The sequence below is a fragment of the Scylla paramamosain genome, chromosome 10, assembly GCF_035594125.1.
Source record: "Scylla paramamosain isolate STU-SP2022 chromosome 10, ASM3559412v1, whole genome shotgun sequence".
Classification (NCBI taxonomy): Eukaryota; Metazoa; Arthropoda; class Malacostraca; order Decapoda; family Portunidae; genus Scylla; species Scylla paramamosain.
This window is the reverse complement of record NC_087160.1, coordinates 27,241,101-27,259,360: the sequence shown is the minus strand read 5'-3', so window position 1 is coordinate 27,259,360 and position 18,260 is coordinate 27,241,101. Positions and strand designations below refer to the sequence as shown.

General features: G+C 38.4%; 1 protein-coding gene across 1 annotated transcript in view; it reads left to right on the top strand.

Moving 5' to 3' along the window:
• Positions 1–1,181: 1,181 nt before the first annotated feature.
• LOC135104458 (CLIP-associating protein 1-B-like) overlaps positions 1,182–18,260 on the top strand; it is a 73,757-nt gene continuing 56,678 nt past the window's right edge. The window contains exons 1-4 of the mRNA XM_064011926.1: positions 1,182–1,317; positions 3,677–3,845; positions 7,361–7,537; positions 10,648–10,736. Coding sequence (XP_063867996.1) covers positions 1,197–1,317; positions 3,677–3,845; positions 7,361–7,537; positions 10,648–10,736 — 556 coding nt within the window. The 5' untranslated portion in view covers positions 1,182–1,196. The remainder of the gene's footprint in view (positions 1,318–3,676; positions 3,846–7,360; positions 7,538–10,647; positions 10,737–18,260) is intronic.

Sequence of the window (18,260 nt, the reverse complement as noted above, 5' to 3'; positions counted from 1 at the left end):
CACACACACACACACACACACACACACACACACACACACACACACACACACACACACACACACACACACACACACACACACACACACACACACACACACACACACACACACACACACACACACACACACACACACACACACACACACACACACACACACACACACACACACACACACACACACACACACACACACACACACACACACACACACACACACACACACACACACACACACACACACACACACACACACACACACACACACACACACACACACACACACACACACACACACACACACACACACACACACACACACACACACACACACACACACACACACACACACACACACACACACACACACACACACACACACACACACACACACACACACACACACACACACACACACACACACACACACACACACTGTATTGACTGAGGAAGGTTTGTGTGTGCAAGGAGCATTCATAGCTTTAAAGATAAACATGACAAATTAACTTTAAAAGACGGGACATTACGAGCCTGACTGAATCCTGCACAAATACAATTAGATAAGAACACACACACACACACACACACACACACACACACACACACACACACACACACACACACACACACACACACACACACACACACACACACACACACACACACACACACACGCGACTTTATTTAGTTACGTTTGATCATATTTTACTTTTTATTTATTTATTTATTTTTTACTCAGCTTCCAAGCGCTAGGCAACAAGTTTCAGAGAAGTACTACGACTTTGATAATAATGATAATAATTTTTCTCTCTCTCTCTCTAGTTTTGCTGTTGTTGTTGTTGTTGTTGTTGGTGCGTTATTATTTTTTTCACTTGAGGTACAGCATGCACGTTTCGTTTTGTTGTTGGTGTTCGTTATTTCACGTTTTCCTAAGTTGTATAATTTCATCCTTATTTTAACACTTTCACCTATATTTGTTGTCTAGTGTAGTGCGCCAGATGACATTGTTGTTATTGCGCCTTCAGTCAATGAGTTATGCTATTGAAGCTGTTTACTTTTGTTGTTTCCTTCTCATATTGCTTATTTATCTTAGTGTTGAGGCGCCAGTATTTTATTTATTTATTTACTGTTTCCCAGTGCATAATTCATTTAGCCTGTAGTCCCGTGGCCAGTACTGGAAGCCCTGCCTAACTGCGTATGTCTGTGTTCCAGGTGGCGCTCAACGGTCTGGAGGTGATGACATTCCTGGTGGAGCGGATGAACCACGACTTCAGGCCATACTTGTCATCCGTCACCCCTGCCGCTACTGACAGGCTGGGTACGTGTGTGTGTGTGTGTGTGTGTGTGTGTGGTTATCTACCAAAACTAGTACAGACAAAATGGTACAAGACTAGATAGAGAAAAAAAACAACCAGCCAACCAATAAAAGAGAGACGGACTGACCCAGATGCATCATAAAAAAAAAAGCAAGACAAACAAAACCATAAAAGGATTAGGTCATATATATATATATATATATATATATATATATATATATATATATATATATATATATATATATATATATATATATATATATATATATATTGTATGTGTGTGTGTGTGTGTGTGTGTGTGTGTGTGTGTGTGTGTGTGTGTGTGTGTGTGTGTGTGTGTGTGTGTGTGTTATTTCACCGAGATGGATGAAGATGCATGGGTGATAGACACAGATTGGTGGATGGATACCGAACGATAGCTTTTTGTTCTGCTTTAGGTATATATAGAAACAACTGTTGTTTGTGACGACCATGTTGTGGATCTGTTGATACTGGTCGTGGTGGTGGTGGTGGTGGTGGTGATGATGATGATAATTATGATGATGATACTAGTAGTAGTAATAATTTTACATTCGCTTCAGGTATATATATCATACGAAACGATTACAAGTGATAATAAAAGGACATTTTATATAGAGTAGGTTGGTGCTTATGTCCCATTGCAGATTCATTTCAATTTTTTTTTTCTTTTTCGCTTTTGAATGTAGTGAAGTGATAGTAATGTGAGGGATTGTAATGTGAGGGAATGAAGACTGATGGATGTATGGGTATGTGGTGCAATTAATATTACTGCGAGATGATTAATGTTGAGGTGTGTTATGGACACGAGTGTTTTGTTGGTGATGGTGAAAGACGTGTACGATCTTTTGAAGTATAGGCTACATTGGGTTCGTCATTAATAATAATAATAATAATAATAATAATAATAATAATAATAATAATAATAATAATAATAATAATAATAATAATAATAATAATAATAATATTATTATTATTATTATTATTATTATTATTATTATTATTGTTATTATTATTATTGTTAGTTATTATTATTATTATTATTATTGTTATTATTATTGTTAGTTATTATTATTATTATTATTATTATTATTATTATTATTATTATTATTATTATTATTATTATTATTATTATTGTGTTAGCAGTAAGAGTTGAGATTATTATGAGTGTGGGAATGTTGTGGTCCAGCATGAATAGCGGAGGCACTGGTGACTGCCTGGCTTGTCGAGGAAGGTGTTATAAAGAATTTGATGTAAGGGACGCGGAGAAATATTGTAAATGAAATCTTAGTCTTGACTTAGTGCCTCGTATATCTGAGTTCATACATCAGTGTGATGATGGCGCCTACTGTACATTCAGTATCATATTCTTGGTTGAATTTTGTGTTTGTTTTGGTCAGTTTCTTATAGTTCTGTAATGTCATTATGAAACTCAAAATACTGTATGAACTTGCTGTGTTATCCTGTTGGGGCGTGTTTCGTGTTGCTTCTGAGATAGTAGTTCTGTTCTTGTGCCTAGACGTGTCTGTTACTGAGGCCAATGATATTATGAATTCCTGGCGTGGGCAATAAATTGCCAGTCATTCAGAGCGAGGGGTGAACACTCAAGGCGCGGGGCCGCCTCGTCCTCAGGGAGTGAGGTGGTGCATGCGCAGGGCGGCGGCCTGGTGTCTCTCACTCCCCTCCTCAGGCCCAGCCGTCCCCCCGACGTTTTGGAGGGAGGCTGGCGCCACGGATAGCCGTGGGAAGATATTTAAAGCTTATTTTGGCTCACCTTTTGTATGAATGGTTTCTTTAAGGTTGGAGTTCTTATTTTGTTTTTGTTTTATAATTCTGCCTCAGTAATATTTGTCATGATTTTATTGTCTTTAATGCGCAGCTGTTGTTTCCTTCATTTAGGGTTACATTTGGTGAAGAGGCGTAAAGAGAGGATCAGATAGAGGTATTTAAGTGCCAGAAGGGATATAACAAGGGAGGTAGAAATGAGATTCCTTAGTGTTTTCATTTAGATTAGGAAAAGGAATATCCTTACAGGTTCAGGCTTAATTAATTAAGATTTATAAAGCGAATACAAAATATTCAAATAGTGACATATGAATGGAATAGCGTTTGTTATCGTGAGTCAATAGGGACCTTCAAGATATTATTATTATTATTATTATTATTATTATTATTATTATTATTATTATTATTATTATTATTATTATTACTGAACAGGAATGATTAAATTAGAACATGTATAGAATATACTGTTACATAGTAAGAGCCACGTGTAGGCGTACTGGCTCTTCTCAGGTCTTATATTTCACTGGCATGGTGACTGTATGGGGTGTAATGTTACAGGTGACAGCAAGGATGCCGTGAGGGAGAAGGCACAGATGCTGCTTTCCTCCATGATGGAAAATGTAGTGCCGCCCAACAGCATGTTTGAGCGGCTCATCCCGGCCTTCTCCCACAAGAATGGCAAGGTGCGGGAGGAGGTGATGAACTGCCTCCAGAACACCCTCAACAAGTAAGTCACACTCACCTCGGTCATCTCTGCAACTCATCCTCGCACTGACTTGCTGCTCGTATCACTCATCAATAAATCACTTATAAAATTCAAGCTCCTAGACTGGTGCCTGACAAGCCTTAAAGAAGTGAACTCGTCTTCCTGTCTTTATACAACTGTGATTACAATATGGATTTTTTAATTTTAGAAACTTTCATAAGTATTTAAGTTTTTTTATATTTATCTGTAAACTTGCTGTAATGGATTCTGTAGGAGGTGAGAGAAGGTATTAATATCGTGCGGTTCTGTATTTTTTCAATACTTGCCTCTGGATTAGGCAGGCAGCTTTTATCTGGTATCCTCTGATTCATAGATGTTCTTCCATATTTTCTACCTTGAGATTTCTTGTGCATGAAATAATTTCGTAAAATAAATTTAATTAAAATTATCTAAGATTTAATAGATAGGTCATTTGCTTACTTAAGTGTTACAACTTATCACTCCACACACATGTTAAATGTATAGCTTTAAATATCCTGTGATTCTTTTATTGCTCTCTTCCATAATATAGAAGTACCGTATGTAGCATCTTGGCAGTTTTTTCATAGAAATTCTGATGATTAACTTCATTGGTTCAAAAATACTCTGCTAATTCCTGGACTAGCTGTGAACTCATGCCTAGGTATTCATTTTAAATAAAAATAGGTATCTTTAGCTCTCCAGCCTTTCCCCAGTGTTTGCATGGAAAACACTATAGTATATGTACTTCTCAAAGGAAGGTTGGCAAATCCTTGTGCCATCAAATATATGCTGCTCACCAAAGTGTTGTTCACTGAGACCACTTGTGATCAAACACACTTCAAATGAAGAAAGCAAAACAACTATAATGTTTACAAAGAAACTAGTAATTGATGGGCTTTCACTTCTTTCTCATGCACTGTTCAAGCCATGAAGGAAGTGACTGGGCAAGATTTCTGAGCATTTTTGGATTTAAATTGTCCCGTTTCTCAATGATTGCTGTCTGCAGCTTTGTGATATCTGAGATGTTCCTCCTCTATGCACACCTCTTCATGATGCACTAAATATTTTTTTTTAAATAGTGTTTAGATGAGGGGAATTGGGTGGCCAGTCCTCCAAAAAGTCAACTTGGCAGTCATGAAACCATGTCAGGACAGATTTAGCTCTGTGACAAAGAGCTCCATCCTGCATAAATGTGGAGCCATTGCACATTTCAAATGCAAAAAGTTGCACAAAAGCTCTGAATAATTGTTTTGATTCATGTTCTCATTCCTTGGCAAAACACTAAATTTCTCACGCCATGATAACTGAAGCAGGCCCACACTGTCAATGAATCCAGATGCTTTTAAGTCTGAATGTAAATTTTGAATCAAGTGGGTCACTCCCCATTCGCTGATACAATAACTTGCCACCATTACAGGACACTGAAAAGATGACCTTATCACTCTACAGCGCTTGCTACCATTTTGTCATATCCCACAGAAGATATTTTCTTCATAAATGCAACTCTAAGTTCTTGTTGCATGGAGATGGTGAGGGATTTCTTGAAAGCACAGTGCTGCAGAACTCAAGGTCATGAAGGCAGCACTGCACATTTCTGACAGACATGTGCATGTGCTCCTTCAATTCCATTGCTTTTCTTTGAGGACACACATCTACTTGGCATTTCATGACATTGAGTGTGCATACTGATGTCTTGTGTCTTTACCCAGGCCTCATCTTATGTCCTGGTGTTGCCACCCTTGCCACCCTCTCAAAACTTTTTTTTTTATCCACTTCAGTATGCATCTCATAACACCCACAATCCTCATTATTTCTTTCATTGGCCTTTGTGCCTTGTATAGAGTTACAATAACTTTAATTTGATCCTTTCTTGCCACCCATCACGAAAATACTGGGAATTATAACAGCACATTTTTGTAGATTATTGGTAAAGCAATCCCTTTCAATATATTTTGTCTGTAACTGACAACTGTCAACTTAACATTCCTCAACAGTCTTGGCAGACTGGTGTGCTTTAAACTTGTCACCCGATGCATGACATTTCACAGAAGTAACTAGGCTGCTATATTAGAGTGAATTTTCAGATTTCCTCACAGATGTGCTCTGTTATGAAGCAGCAAGCAATACTTTGGCGCATAGTGTAGAGTATGATGGTTTTCAGTCAGGTTCTTTATGCACACAATGTCATCCCCCTCGAGCAAATACTTCTTTATACAAATGTGTATGTGAAAAATCTACATACTCATTTACTGAACCCTGTGTACCTTATTGTATGTTACTATTGATATGTTAACTTTGTTCTGGACTCTTGAGTGAAACCACAGAACTCACTCATGCACCCTTTGACGTGTGCTTCCCATATGCATTAGAAAAAAAAATAGGTTTAGGTTTTCTATGTTGGATAGTTATTTCCTTATTTATGGACATTTCGGACCATTGGTTTTGATCCAAAATGTGTTTCAAATCAGTGCAAGGTTGCAGCTCAGGAGCTTGCATTTACTCTGAATTATACATTAGGCTCATTTTATTCTCTGAATTATACATTAGGCTCATTTTATGGGAATTTCTTGTCTGATGCTGTATATAAGTTGTCTGAAACTTCTTTTCAGCATCTGTTAGCTAATGATACTACAGGCATTAGACCCCCATTATTATGACAATATTTCACTTGTGTCACATGTCTACATTACAGACAGTACAGAGAAAACATTAGTTCCACATGTATATGCTGGAGAGTATGACTTGTAGATTTTCTGGGAAACCTGGAAGTTCATTTAGTGACCTTTACTTGTATTGATATAGGAATAGCTGGAGTGCTTATGTAATTATTATGTGAAATAAAAACTAGATCATCTTGACTGAGCAAAAGCTGTTTTCATTGATATAAGATTATTCAGATTGTTACCAGTCAGCATGATTTGGCTGCCTAGAACTTCTTACAGAGGTTGTTGGGTAATTTATTTGAGTGACATACATAAGGTAGTGTATTAAAAGTTATGAGGAACAGACTGAAGCCCAGTATTTAGTACTTGTGCATGTCTTTCATCCTTTGCAGCTCTGTGAATTTAAATATGGTAGTGGTGTGTGTGTGGTGCCTATTAGCTGTGAATCCTTTCTGTTAATCCAGATCACACGAACATTCTTTTTTAATATTTTGAAGTCATGATCATGTAATGAATGATATAAGTCAATCTATACTTGATATTAGTGTTTTATTATACTTTCCATTAATAATGTTAATTAAATAGCAAGGCAACAATTTTTTGTTGGATACTTTATAGGATACGTCTTTGAGGAAATTTGTTGCATGTATTTGGGACTTTCAACCAAAATTTATACGCTGAGTGTCAAAGTGTATAATTTGCTAATGTGGATTGAATGCTTGTTGTCTTACTCAGAAATAAAGCCAGCAGGCTGTAGGTGATTGATATGGAAGGCTGTTTGGGTATTACATTTAAAAGTATGAAAGTCTATGTTTTGTTAAAGAGTATTTCTAATTACAAATGTTTTTTCAGTCATGGTGCGTCTTCAGTGACAGTCTCCCGCTTGGTGCCACACATTGTGAAGCTCCTGTCTGATCCAACTGCGTTAGTAAGGGACTGCGCCTTCAACACCCTGGTGGAGTGTTACAAGCACTATGGGGAAAGACTCAGAATAGACCTGTCCAAGAAACACAATGTCCCACCATCCAAGTGAGTGATGCCAAGAGTCTTTGTGTATTTTTATGTGTATTTTTATGTGTATGGGTGTTTGCATTCTTTCAACTATTTTATCATATCATATAAAATATACTGAGTTGGAGGCAGGTTGTTGGAAGCAGTGAAGAGTTTTTATGTTAATTGCAGGGTATGTGTCAGTTAGTGATGGTGTGAATGAGTTTTCTCAGTCAGAGTAGGTTCATGTCTGGGTTGTGTAATGTCACTGTGTTGTTCAACTTGTATGTGGATGGTGTGGCAAAGGAAGTAAAAATGAGGGTTTTAGGTAGAGGCCTGAATGTGATCATTGGAGAAGAAGGGTTATGGTGTCTAAGTCAGCTACTATTTGCTGAAAATACAGCTCTGGTGGCTGGCTTGGAGAGGAAGCTGAAAAGACTGGTAGAGTCTGGGCATGTTTGTAGGAAGAGGAAACTGAAAAGAAATGTTGGTGTAAAGAAATGAAATGTTCAAGAGAGATAGTGGTCAAAGGATGGATGTAGGATTAAATGGAGAACAGCTGGAAGGGATGGATTGTTTCAAGTATCTAGCATCAACAGTTTGAGTGGATGGAAGAGTTGAGGCAGGTGAATTGCAGGACTGGAAAAAAAAAAAAAAAGGAAAAGATTGGGAATAATTGTTAAACATAGAACACCAGATATGAGTATAAGGAGAAAGTTATATGATGAAATAGTGGTGCCCACTGTTCTGTTTTGGTGCTGAAACATGAAACATGAGAGTAGTGAAAAAGAAACACTTGAATGTAGTGAAAGCAAAGTGTTTGAGGAGTATGTATGGAGTAACATGGAGGGACAAAATACTCGTAATAAATGGAGAAGAACTTGTGTTTTGAGAGAATTGGCTGGTTGGGCAAATCAATGTATGTTAAGACAGTTTGGTCGTGTGGAGACAATGAAGGAAGTAAAGTATGTAGTTAGGGTGTGAGGCACTCTGTAGGTAGATCCTGTGTGTATCTACTGTAGTCTAAGAATTGAAGTAGGTGTAAAATAGGGAACAGTCTTGTTATGAAGGGCCTGTCAGTGTACACTGTCAGGTCTTTTCTGGAAGTATGTGGCCAGCTGTGCTATGGCTTCTGGGGTATATTAAGGTGGTCCATGAGACTATTCCATTCCACCAAGGGCTGATGGGGGTAAGAGTATGATTAATATGTGCATGAGTTTGTGCTGCTTTGTCTGTATAACCCTGTGTGGGATTGCTGGTCTGATATACAGATAGATAAGTGGATAAAACCTTATTAACAGAAAAATTTATGAGACAAATAGTCTTGCATTGCACTGTAGATGTGCATAACATACAGTAAAATAAACAAAATCTTCTAATGAATAGGATGCCCTTGAATGATGCCCTAAAGACATCTAGGTTAGATTATTTTTGGAAAAATCTCATATAAATAATGTCAGGAAGGGACTAAGAGTTCATCACAGATTTTCATAAAGTAGAGGTGCAGTTAATTCATTATTTATGGGGAGTTAACACCAAGATAAATTCATAGGGAAGAAAATGCAGATGTATATTGTGCCAAACTGAAAAATGTCTCAAGAAATGGTTTGGTGGTCAAAGAGAACCAAGAGTCGAGAAAAGAAGCATGGATGTTATCAGTTAGTGCCTGTAGTGTGTAAATTGAATTTTTCAGTGATGAGCATTTAGTAAAGCAGAAACTGTTTTGTATTAACCACTAGATAAGTAATGAGATAAATTTTGGAGTTGATTTATTAACCAGTAATAGGAGAGGTTCCTTGCACATAAGTGTATTGTTTGTATAATCAGTACATGAGATTATATTGTACTGGAAAGAACATGGTACAATATGAAGCATGTATTGATTGGATGAGAGATGGTTCAGGTAACTGAAAAGGAGAGTGAATCATCAACAAAACATTAAAAAACAAGTAAATTGGTCTGATGTGACCATGTGGATAAGAATCATGAATGCATTGTATTTGATGTTTTGGAGTTTGAGTCAGTGTTATTAGGTAAACAAAGAGGACATTAGTGAAAGCATAGGATCTGAGACACCACAGTAGACTTGCAAAATAAACATGACTATGGAGCATGGTGAAATTCAATTAAATGACAAAATCTGATTCATTCCATCATGGAGTCTGGTTATCAGAATGATGGTGATGGTGTAATCATTGATGATGGAATATTTGAAAGTCATGTGGAAGAGTCTACAAAGAAAACAGCAGGCTAGTGAATGGCTGTGGAAAAATAAGTAACATGGGGAGAAAATTTAAATGGTAAGGCTTTGTGGATTGAAACAAATTTAAACACAGATAATTAATGAGATCAACACTTAAACACAAATCTTCAATGCTAAGGATAGTAGCTATCTTTCAAATGCCTAATGCAGGTTAAGTGTTGGAATGAAGATATGTGCTGAAATGATTTTAGAAAGAAAAAAAAATCATTACTTGGGAATAAATAGTCTTGTTAGTGAGCAGAATGGGATATCTTCTTGTTTGGAAGTTAGGAAAGCAGGGAAGAATCTAGCCACATACTCTGCTGCTGAGTAAGAAGAATACTGGTGCCATATTTCTTGAGCATCATGAAAGGTGACTGAGAGACAAGAAACCATTGGGATCTACTTTGTATGTTTTTGTATTCCCTTAATAAGTTGAAGCTACCTGTCATGAAAGAGAATCTCAGCCTTCCATTTGGAAAGATAGACTAAAGAGTGCAGGATGATAAAACTTAAAGGAGTAGAGTAAGCTTGAAATAATAAGAAATAGAAGGATGCATGAAAGAATTATAGTTAATGCTAGTTGTGGTGTTTGTAAGTAAAATATTCTTGCAAAGGAGCAGTGAAAGACACTTCTTTGCAAGAAATGGGTTCTGATGCACTCTCACAAATGTTGTGACATGCACACTCATCCACCTACCCACACACACACACACACACACACACACACACACACACACACACACACACACACACACACACACACACACACACACACACACACACACACACACACACACACACACACACACACACACACACACACACACACACACTTTATTGTGTACACTTTATTGTGTGTGTGTACCATTGCAGCATAACCTACATTGTGATCATTCCTCCTCAGGCTTCCAGCGCTGATGACTCGATTTGATGAAGTACGGGAGACTGGGATTTTGCTGCCATCTGCCATAACAGCTTCAGGCTATGCAGAAGGTATGTGAATGTGATCCTCTGGTATTTTATAGGCACTGCATGTAGACTTGCTGTTTAGTACATTATGTGAAAATGGATCAGCTGTTTTGATGGTGTTGCAAGGGTAGGCTCACAAGATGTTGATATTATGTGAAGACTGAAAAGTGACTTGTTTATGCAGTGAGGATACTATCACCTGCAGTGATTTTTTTTTTATTTATTTATTTTTTTATTTCTGACAAAGATGAAAGAAGACAAAAGGATCATGTACCAAGGAAGCAAGGGATGTGACAGGTAATTTGCACATAACTTACAGCTTGAGAAGCTGCCAGTAGGTGTGTCAAAGCAGACTTGTAAACATGGAACCTGCATCTCAAAATAATTGTGATGATTTTTTTTTTTTTTTTTTTTATGTAGGAAGGATACTGGCCAAGGGCAACAAAAATCTAATAAAAAAAATGCCCACTGAAATGCCAGTCCCATAAAAGGGTCAAAGCAGTGGTCAAAAATTGGTGGATAAGTGTCTTGAAACCTCCCTCTTGAAGGAATTCAAGTCATAGGAAGGTGGAAATACAGAAGAAGGCAGGGAGTTCCAGAGTTTACCAGAGAAAGGGATGAATGATTGAGAATACTGGTTAACTCTTGCGTTAGAGAGGTGGACAGAATAGGGGTGAGAGAAAGAAGAAAGTCTTGTGCAGCGAGGCCGCGGAAGGAGGGGAGGCATGCAGTAGCAAGATCAGAAGAGCAGTTGGCATGAAAATAGTGGTAGAAGACAGCTAGATATGCAACATTGCAGCGGTGAGAGAGGGGCTGAAGACAGTCAGTTAGAGGAGAGGAGTTGATGAGACGAAAAGCTTTTGATTCCACCCTGTCTAGAAGAGATAGACTGAGGGTCTGTTCTTTTTTGATTTGTCATTGGCACTCTGAATGCAAGGGAGAAAAAAAAAAGTTGAATGTGGGAAAAGGGTTTCTGAAAGGATGAAATAAAAGATGCAAGGAAATAATTGCTGCTACTTTTAATTTCATGGAAATAAGTGATTCAATATCTTGATAGATTAGGTATGTGTGGAGAATTGATGAGTAATTGGGGAAGAAATGGGTCTGATGTGCAAGGTGTTAGGAGCAGGCCAGAAATGAGATGGATGGACATTGCAAAGAGAGCTTTAGATGCAAGTAGAAGGAACATCTGTGGATCAATGAGGAGTGGTTATATATTGCTGGGATGAGTGGAGAGTAATTGTATAAAAGACACAACATCTTGATGGGAGGATTTTTTATCTGGTCCAGTCAGCAGTTAAGGTCTGCTGTGGGAAAGGTGATGGGTATGTTTGGTTTATTTTTTCCCTCTTAATGGGGCGTGATGTGGAGGTTGCATTATCTGATGTGCAACTGAGCATGTTGTGGTCATCTTTTCTGGGGAAGCTTAGAGATGAAGATGTTTGGGAATACTTATGATTATGAGTTTGTGCATGTGGGGGGGGTATGCATTTCAGCAGCTCTTTTGGCAAAGATTGTTGATCTCATATACTGATATACTGTATCAACCTGAGTTTCACTGTATCCAAGATTTGTTATTCCTGAGTTTCGCACTGAGTCCTAAATTCTTACCATCCCAACTTTTGCTCATTATCTCCTCGAGTTTTACGCTTTTGTCGCATATGGATCATGCATTCCTACTATTGCCGTCACAAATAGTAAAAATACATGCTATGTATTGTATACGTATTTCTATGTACAGTTCACATACCTGAAGATACAAATTCTTTATGTGGATGAACCACTTGTTAGCCACAACACCAATGATGCTGGCTTACATATGAGAGAGGGGGAGAGGAAGGCTTGTGATGGCACTGCTGCAGTGTGGAAAAACATGCTAACAAATGAGAGGTGCCTCACTACTATGGCTGATGTGGTGGTGCTGCACTGTGCACTGCTGTGTCACCAGATGTGAGGACAAAGCACACCCATTCACACAGATTTAGATGTTGTGGTTCTGCACTGCTGTATCACTGTGTCACACCAAACATAAGGACAAAACTCACAGTTATGGGCCATGTGGCTGAAATAAATACGTAAATGTTTTTTCAGTGTTTTTGATACCCAGAGTTTTGTGATCCTCGAGTTTAGCACTGTCTTTGGAAGAAAGCAAGTGCGAAATTTGAGAGGGTACTATATGTAAATTTTTTATAGAATGAAAATGAATTATTAATTGTATCTAGTTCTGTTTATCTATATACTAGGCTTGTGTGCTCCATGAAGGGGGGGGTTAGCTGAAATGAACTGTTAGTGACATCCCCAAGCACTTCTTCAATTCCCTAGCTTAAATGCTAAGATGCCAGCCATGCTGTGCACGCTTCATGTGTAATTCACTTTTCCTTATCTACTTCCTTGCATGATAATGTTGATGTTGCATGTGATTCTGTAGAACAAGGCTAATTTTATGAAAATATTGAAAATGATTTAAATTTGGTGGTAATACAACACACAGAGACGATTATGTTCCATGGAAAACACAATAGGCTGAGGAGTAAATTTGGCTGTGACAAAGAATTTTGACAGAAGTATTTTTCTTGCTTTGTGGGAAGTTAAAGTTCAGATGATGGTGTTCCCTGCCCTCTATTCTTACTTCTGTCAGTAATCTTATAATACGGAAACAATGTGAACACTTCTATCCAAGATTCCCAGTGTGTGAATTCACTGGTATAGGAATGTGAAAAGCTTATCTATCATATGTGATCATGTGAAGGAATAGGAAGGAATAGGGAGAGTAGGATTTCACTATTTTTTTTTCTACTGTCACTGGTTTCTACATGTCTTTTACCTTTTAAATTTTGACAGAAGCCATTAATGTGATTGTTGATAAAGTTTTAACTGATTTTAGGGCAGTTCTTTGATGACATCCCCTTGAGATTGCTGTGCCTGTCCTGCATTGCTGTCACATTCAGTTGACAGGCTAGTTGGCAGTCTCCCTCTCTCACTTATGCTGTCATCCTTTGCCTTAATTATTCCAAAATTATAAGTCATTATAAACGACTACATGTTTTTTTTCTTAATGCCTTTCAGTTTCAATTTTTATTTTTATTTCTATTTCTATTTTAATTTTCATATATATTTATATTTATATTTATATTTATATTTATATTTATATTTATATCTTTTTTAGTAGGATAAGTGTCTTGAGACCTCCCTCTTGAAAGAATTCAAGTCAAAGGAAGGGAGAAGTACAGAAGCAGGCAGGGAGTTCTAGAGTTTATCAGAGAAAGGGATTATTATTATTATTATTATTATTATTTATTTATTTATTTATTTTTTATTTTTTATGTAGGAAGGACACTGGCCAAGGGCAACAAAAATCCAATAAAAAAAATATGCCCACTGAACAGTGCTTTAGACCTCACTGGGAGTAATTATCGTTTTGGCAGGTGTCTACTGCCTCCTCCATGTGAAGCATGGATAAGGACCCTGTACAAAGTTAGCAGCTGTACATCTTTTAGCACACTTGGCAACACATATAGTCTGTGTGGTGCTGCTGCCCCAGTGTCCTTGACACATGAAGCCCCTGGGCCATGCCTGGGCTCAGGTTAGGTCAGGTCATTCTGGAGTTGTGGTAGCAACAGCTCTTACAACACCATGATCATCCTTTTATACCCACCTTTCTTGCTGGATTTGGTGCTCTGCAAAGTTGTCCTTCCCAAAAGTGAAACTGCTGGAGGAAATTTATCATAATTTGCATTAAGTGCTTGACAGATTTTGAGAACAAGACTTTTACAATGTCTTTCAGTAGTGGCACTGATTGTTGTATTGCTGCTTAATAGGACTATTATGAAGGGGGATGATACTCAAATCAAGTTGTATTTCCTTGTATATACGAGTATGCTTAGTATTGAAACTTTCTGGTAATGCCTCATATGAGGCTTGAGTCTTATGTTGACTGACTGTACTTTCCAAGCTGACATATTTTGAAGGTTTAATTTTAATCTCATTATATTTTGTCTCAGTACACTTCCACTCTTATTTTTTATTTGACCTTGTGACACAGGTGTACATAATAGTGTGACTTATTATCTTTGTATATACGAGGCTGATTCATTATGCTTCGCATAATTCATGCAGGATATAAAGGAAGGATGAAAGGTGTAGGTGATGAATAAGAGAGTTGGAGGAAGACAGATACGTGCATGGAGGGTTGTGAGTGGAAACTTAAGGTCACACTCACACTCATAGAGGTTCTTGGAAAGGTGATGGCATCAAAGATGTAATTAGTCAAACATCACTCTGACTGAATCAAATTGTGAGTTGTATCTCTTCAGTATGCTTAGTGCAATGTCTTGAGTAAAGTGGTGGTCTCAGCACACTAATACTAAGTATTGGTATTCATTGGACACCAAGCTGATTTTGAAGTGGCCATTTATGAAAGGTTTTCTGCTTAATCTTGCATGCAGAAGAGACGAGCCATGTAACGAAGACCTCGTGTGAGGGAGGAGTCGAGTTTATTCTCTTCCTAGAATCATGTGAAGAAAAATGTTCAGGATAGTATTGGTAGTGATATGTCTTGTGCATGTGAGGGTTGCTCATGGGGACTGTTAAGGTTTGGCAAGGTCATTATTGTACTCAGTGGTCTATTCTGTTATTAAGTTGTTTGTATGTCTTGTGCTAACTTTCATGATGTGTTTCTTTCCTCCTCTTCTTTTCTTTTACTTTTCCTTTTTTTCTTTTTCCTCATCTTATAGATGCTGACTTCCTTATTTCTCCCATTTTTCCTCTTTTGTTTTCTTTATTAGTCCATCATACATACTCCTTTCCCTATCATCATTCTCTTTGATTTTGCTCGCATTCTTTTTTGTATCACTTAGAAACTTCAAAGCCAAATATCACTTCATCTGCGTAAGACCCACAGATGACTGGGTTTTGTTTCTGTGATGAGGCAATGTACAGGAAGTGATGATATGTCTCTGGTTTGAGAGAGTCAACAGTGATGGGAAGGAAGGAAGGAAGGGGGATGTTTGGAGCCTGGGTGGAGACAAGGAAGTAGTACCATGTCAGTGTGATGTTTGAATGACATGCTTATATACCTGTCAGTCATGCAGTCGACAGTAACATGGTGTAGTTATTTGTTTCACTGTAATCTAAACTTGATGGCGAGGTGAGTGTTGTGGTTCCAGCAGTAGGAGGGAGAGGAGATGGGTGGGGATGGATGAAGTAGGGTGTGGTCAAGGCCAGGCAGTTGGAGGAGGCATTGCAAGGGTGACCAGGATCCTGATGTGGTCCCTGTATGCTTGTGGGTGACTCAGGCAGTGGTAAGAAGAAAGATGCAACAAGGTTAGCAAGGGAAGGAAAAGTTGCTGGCAAAAATATAAGTCAGAAGTTGTTTCTGCAGGTGATGTGGGGTGGAGCAGGAAGCTACTATGTTATTCAGTGAACCATTTTTCTTTTTATTTATTTTTGAAACTTCTATTTTTGTTACTATTCATTCGGTTTTAAAGAGTATTATTACGCGTTGTTGTTGTTGTTGTTGTTGTTGTTGTTGTTGTTGTTGTTGTTGTTGTTGTTGTTGTTGTTGTTGTTGTTGTTGTATTATTATTATTATTATTATTATTATTATTATTATTATTATTATTATTAGTAGTAGTAGTAGTAGTAGTAGTAGTAGTAGTAGTAGTACTACTACTACTACTACTACTACTACTACTACTACTACTACTACTACTACTACTACTACTACTACTACTACTACTACTACTACTACTACTACTAAATTACTACTAAATTAAGTTAAAATAGAGATGGAAAGAAGTTTGTTCTCAAATAGAGTGGTGATGATTGGAATAAACTCCATAATCAGGAACTTTAAAAGACTAAGACAGATTTATGGCCAGGGATCATAGTGGATATAAGGTGTGTTTTATGCAGAGACTGTCGCGTGTAGGCGCACAGGATTGCTGCAGATTTCCTGGTTTTTATTTATGTTCTGGTGAACTACTACTACTACTACTACTACTACTACTACTACTACTACTACTACTACTACTACTACTACTACTACTACTACTTGTAGAGGGCGACAAATGAAGACGGGAAGGATGGTATGCGGGAGGGGTGGAGTGGGAGGAGCGCAGGGAGGCTCACTATTATACAGTGCTTGCTGAGGCACGGCCGCCGCTCCCTCTTTGGATCCCGGGCTCATCATGGCGCAGGTGCCAAGCTCGCCTTGAGAATAAATGAATACATTGCAAGATTTTACGTCGATGGGAGGAGAGAGGGAAGCACTGCCTGCAAAACACATCCCTGAAATGTGCAAGAGAGGACAGTGGTGAACGACGGGGGCAGTGAGATTGGGGTGCAGCAAAGTGGGGAGTGAGAGATTATAGGTAATTGTATGCAAGGAGGATGGACAGTGGTCTGAGGAAAGGGAAATGATGGAAAAGGTAACCTCAGCCTCACGCCGGGCTCACAGTGTTCGTCACATTGTTTCCCTGCGTCATATGATTGATTGTCCAGCTATCCACCTTAGTTTGAGATTGAAGGTAAACAGCTCAGGGTTCGGGGAGGCGCGTGGGGATGGGTGGGTAGCATCGGCAAGGGACCGCTTTTAATTAGTGTGGTGTGGGTCCGATCCTTGTAAAACACGAAACATGATAAGGACTTGACGATCCGATCACATTTACGAGTGGTGTCGGTGAGAATGGATGACAGGAGTGCGCTGAGCAGCAATGGGATCGTAAAGTGCAATTAGCCAGATACAAACCAAGGTCAGTTGATTCTAACATGCTCTGACGTTAAATTTACCTTCCCTGATAACAGAGTGTGGTCTCATGGCTCATATAAGACACATTTTGAGGTAGGGAGAAAAAAATGAAGTGGTTGCTGGATCTTTTCCGCGTGATAATCCCATCGGCTATTCATCGCCAAGTGAGACAGAAGGACTGATGGAGTGGGGATAATTTTATTTTTTCATTTGTATTTATTTTTTTATTTATTTAATTTTATTATTTTTTCTGGAGGTTGGTCGGGCGAGTGGTGGCTGGAAGCTGGCGGGGAGGGGACGTGACCTCAGCTCAAGGCCAGCCCAGGCAGGACGCAGCACAACGCATTTTTTTTTTCTGTCTCTTTAAAGCCTTAGGAAGGAATGTATTTGTTTCTGTGTTGCCGCGGGAGGCTTGGTTGGGTGTAGGGGTGGGGGGGTGCCTTGCCACTAAGGTGCTGAAGGATTGTGCCAGTATTCACTCACGACTTCCGTACTTGAAGTGTGTGTGTGTGAAATATATACAGCGAAACCAGGACAACTATCCGGAGAATGGGAGGCGGCCTACAGGGCGGTAATTAGGTTCGCACGTGGACTGAGGTAAAGGATGCCGTGCGTGAGCTTTATTTAACAAAGACTTGGAGGGAATTTACTTATTTGTTTATCTTTTTCTTCCACTTTGGGTGTGAATATAAGGTTCTGTGTGCTCCTTTTTCGTAGAATTGTAAAGGACTTCATGTTGAGAAAATTTTATGATTCACTTATTTATTTGTTTATTTATCAGTTTATTTCTTTGTCTTTCA